Genomic DNA, 3,106 nt, shown 5'->3' with positions numbered 1-3,106 from the left:
AGGGGGTCCAACCCGTAACTAGCGTGGTGTACCTAATAAAGTGGCCGGTGAGTGTATACAGTATATATATACAGTATATGTGTGTTTTTATGTGTTTAAGGTCCTGCAGCTCCAGCGAGAGGAGGAACTCCTACAGCAGGAGCCTCCTTTTAAACAGAGCAACTCCAAGCAGTGTGACGCCCCGTTTGCTGCTGGTAGACCTTTTATCTTCCTGTTCGCCCGCCCTCACCCCTCGCGGCCCCCKGCCATGCCCACACTGCCTGAGGAAGAGGAGGACTCTCCTGAGGATATGGACAGCTCCTCCAGCTCTCCCAGTACAGTGAGTCCAAACAGCTAAAACACCCGAACACGTCATTTCTTCAGCTGTGAGAGAGAAATCCACCAACGTTTTCACTAAAATCTGCCTCTTCCTTTAATCCAACATGATCCTTTTCATTTACGAGCAGAAGCTTCCTGATTGGTCCGTCTTGGATTAAAACACACAGAAGTTTTGTCCTTTTGCAGATGCTTCCTGTTCAAACTGATCTTTGCTGTGTTACCCAAAAAAAAGCAGAAGTGAATAATTCTACAAACRGAAACTTTAGTGTGCCAAAGCATGTTGAATTTTGCCCCTATTTTAATTAGTCCCCACAAAAAGTTAACAAATATGACAGTTCACTCAATTTCTTGATGTTTTATGAGTCACTTTTATCACACATCAACCCAAAAMTGGCACTTTTAAAGAATTTGTAAATTTTCACAAGAACACTCATCAGCTCATTTCTGAAAAGTTGCAAATGATATTACAAGAATTTGTCGTGATTTTTACTGGTATATTTTGCAAATGAGCACTGCTGAAACTAGATACCACAGAGCGGTAGCATATATGACCCCCACATGTACGCACAGCACCAGTGCACCAGAACTCAAAATTCACCAGAACAGATTTATTGTTTTGGGTGGGGGGTCTGGGGCGGCTGATTGGTGGGCCCAATGGATAGCCCTTCATCAGAGCTAAACAACAACAAAATCTGAAGCTCCTTTGTTGAACAGTTTTTGAGTTGTAAGCATTCAGGTGGAGCCCTCCTTTATATGACAGCTGCTTATAATCAGACTGGTTTTAGTTTCATCTTTTATCTCTCCATCTTTTGCGTCTATCTTCACCTCCACATTTATGCTTATTTGTTCTTTAGTTTTGAAATATTGCTCTCAACCTTTATGCCAAAAACACAAAAATAGTGTTTATCACGGCTGTCAGTTTCAGGTAATTTCACAATTTTTAAGCWTTTTTAAAATATCACAGCTGTCTAATCCCAAATGATTCACCTAAAAGACCAAATAATTTGCTGTCGTGATGAATCTTCTTTCCTTCTGAACCCACTCTGTTGATGCAATTAGATTTCAGCTGTCAGAATGAAAATATAGTTTTAGTTAGGATCTGTAGACACAGAGAAGCTTTGGAGCGTTTACAGCTTGATTAACGACGGTTGACTGAGGAACATAAAGCTCAACTTGTAATAAATGATCTCATTTTCCATTTTTGTTGAGCGACTTTATTTTAATCAAATCATCACAGATCAGGTGGTGTGCTGTCTTTGAGTTTGCAACACATTACAAGAAAAAAAACTCAGTGAAATAAACAGAAATATACTTTTAGTGTATGTACCTGGTAACAACAGAGATCAACCGGTATTATGAAGTTGTTACCGTTTTACCGTACTTACAGCATATCAAGTATTTACTTTGTACTTAGAGGTAACAGGCTTACAGTTTGACATTTTACCAAATTTCCATTCACTGTTTCCTTGTTTTAAGTGGCTGCTGCTGTCTTTGTGTTGGTTTGAACAGTCCATACCAGCAGGTGAAAGCCAGGCTGCCATAATGACCACCCCCACCATCATTTACCCACAGCAGGCTGTTATCATCCATCAAGAGGGGCGCCCTCTGGATCAAAACAGGTGATCAACCTCTATCTCAAGCTCTGAAATTCATATTTCCTAACACTCATTCTAATCCAAACCAGAGATCCTTAAAACCATCCCTGTTTCCTCTCTCAGACCACACAGCCCCAGAGCCCGCCAGGCCAGAAACTCCACCGGAGGACCCATCACTACAGTCGGTTGGTAAACTCACCAAAACGCACAAACGGAGAAGCTCCAGCTGTTGTCTAAAAATACACACTATGAGAACTTTTTGTTATTTAGTTTTAGCCTAAGTTAGTCATCGGTTTCTGTCTGGAGAATTTTTTCCATTATATGCAGCTTTTGAAATGCTATCAGAAAAATGCTGTGCTACGATAAACCTGTCCTGACTGATAAATCAGTGGGATTATTGTTCCAACGACTCGTGCCTGAAATGTTTTCGATGCTTTTATTACTTTGATCATTTTCTTATTAGCTCAGGAAGGGCGTAACGAAACCTGTGATTCTGCAGGTGATTTCTTGACTGGCATATTTTTATCTCACCTTAAACCTTCAGATTTAGCTCTGTTTAATGCCGCAGGGACGCAGCTGCAACTAAAAATACTCTTATTGAAAGATTCAAAGACTCATAAAATTAAATGTTTTTAAGAATTTATTCGAATTCATAACCCTCTTTACATTATACTCAGTTAGAAATCAGGGAAAGGAGCCTAGAGAAATAAAAATACATGAAATGTAAGAGTGAGTGTGTGTTTCTTCCCTCAGACAGCACCGGGAACGTGATTGACCTGCTGAAAGACCAGCTGCCAGAGCTTCAGCTCTCTGAAGAGGATCGACAGAAGAACCTGGAGCTGCTGGATCAGGCAAAGAAGGCCAGCGACCGTTTCCTCACCCGCCGCGGACGCCGTTCCACCAGCAGCCTCAACGACTCACCCACAGGTAGTGTAAGCACAAGCTCACACAAAGATACAGTGATTTTTTTTCCTAAGTTGAGCGATTTTATCCCACTGTGTTTATTTTAATGTTTCAAATATTCTGCGTTAAGTTTTGGTTGCTTGGTTTGTCCCTTTAGAGATATTTGTTATGTTATATACTGATTTTGACAGTGTTTGTGTGTGTTTTTGTGTGTCTGTCAGCAAAATACAGCGGGTAAAATAAGTATTGAACACGTCACCATTTTTCTCAGTAAATATATTACTAGAGGT

General features: G+C 40.6%; 1 protein-coding gene across 2 annotated transcripts in view; it reads left to right on the top strand.

Annotated features, from left to right (window-relative positions):
• Positions 1–89: 89 nt before the first annotated feature.
• The window catches only part of mrvi1 (murine retrovirus integration site 1 homolog), a 19,154-nt gene continuing 16,137 nt past the window's right edge, over positions 90–3,106 (top strand). For both annotated transcript variants that reach the window (XM_014026925.1, XM_014026920.1), the window contains exons 1-4: positions 90–319; positions 1,828–1,937; positions 2,037–2,098; positions 2,667–2,840. In XM_014026925.1, coding sequence (XP_013882379.1) covers positions 248–319; positions 1,828–1,937; positions 2,037–2,098; positions 2,667–2,840 — 418 coding nt within the window. In that variant the 5' untranslated portion in view covers positions 90–247. The remainder of the gene's footprint in view (positions 320–1,827; positions 1,938–2,036; positions 2,099–2,666; positions 2,841–3,106) is intronic.

This window comes from Austrofundulus limnaeus, unplaced genomic scaffold, assembly GCF_001266775.1.
Source record: "Austrofundulus limnaeus strain Quisiro unplaced genomic scaffold, Austrofundulus_limnaeus-1.0 Scaffold5, whole genome shotgun sequence".
Taxonomy (NCBI): Eukaryota; Metazoa; Chordata; class Actinopteri; order Cyprinodontiformes; family Rivulidae; genus Austrofundulus; species Austrofundulus limnaeus.
The sequence above is the reverse complement of the archived record's forward strand: the minus strand, read 5'-3'. Positions and strand labels throughout refer to the sequence as shown.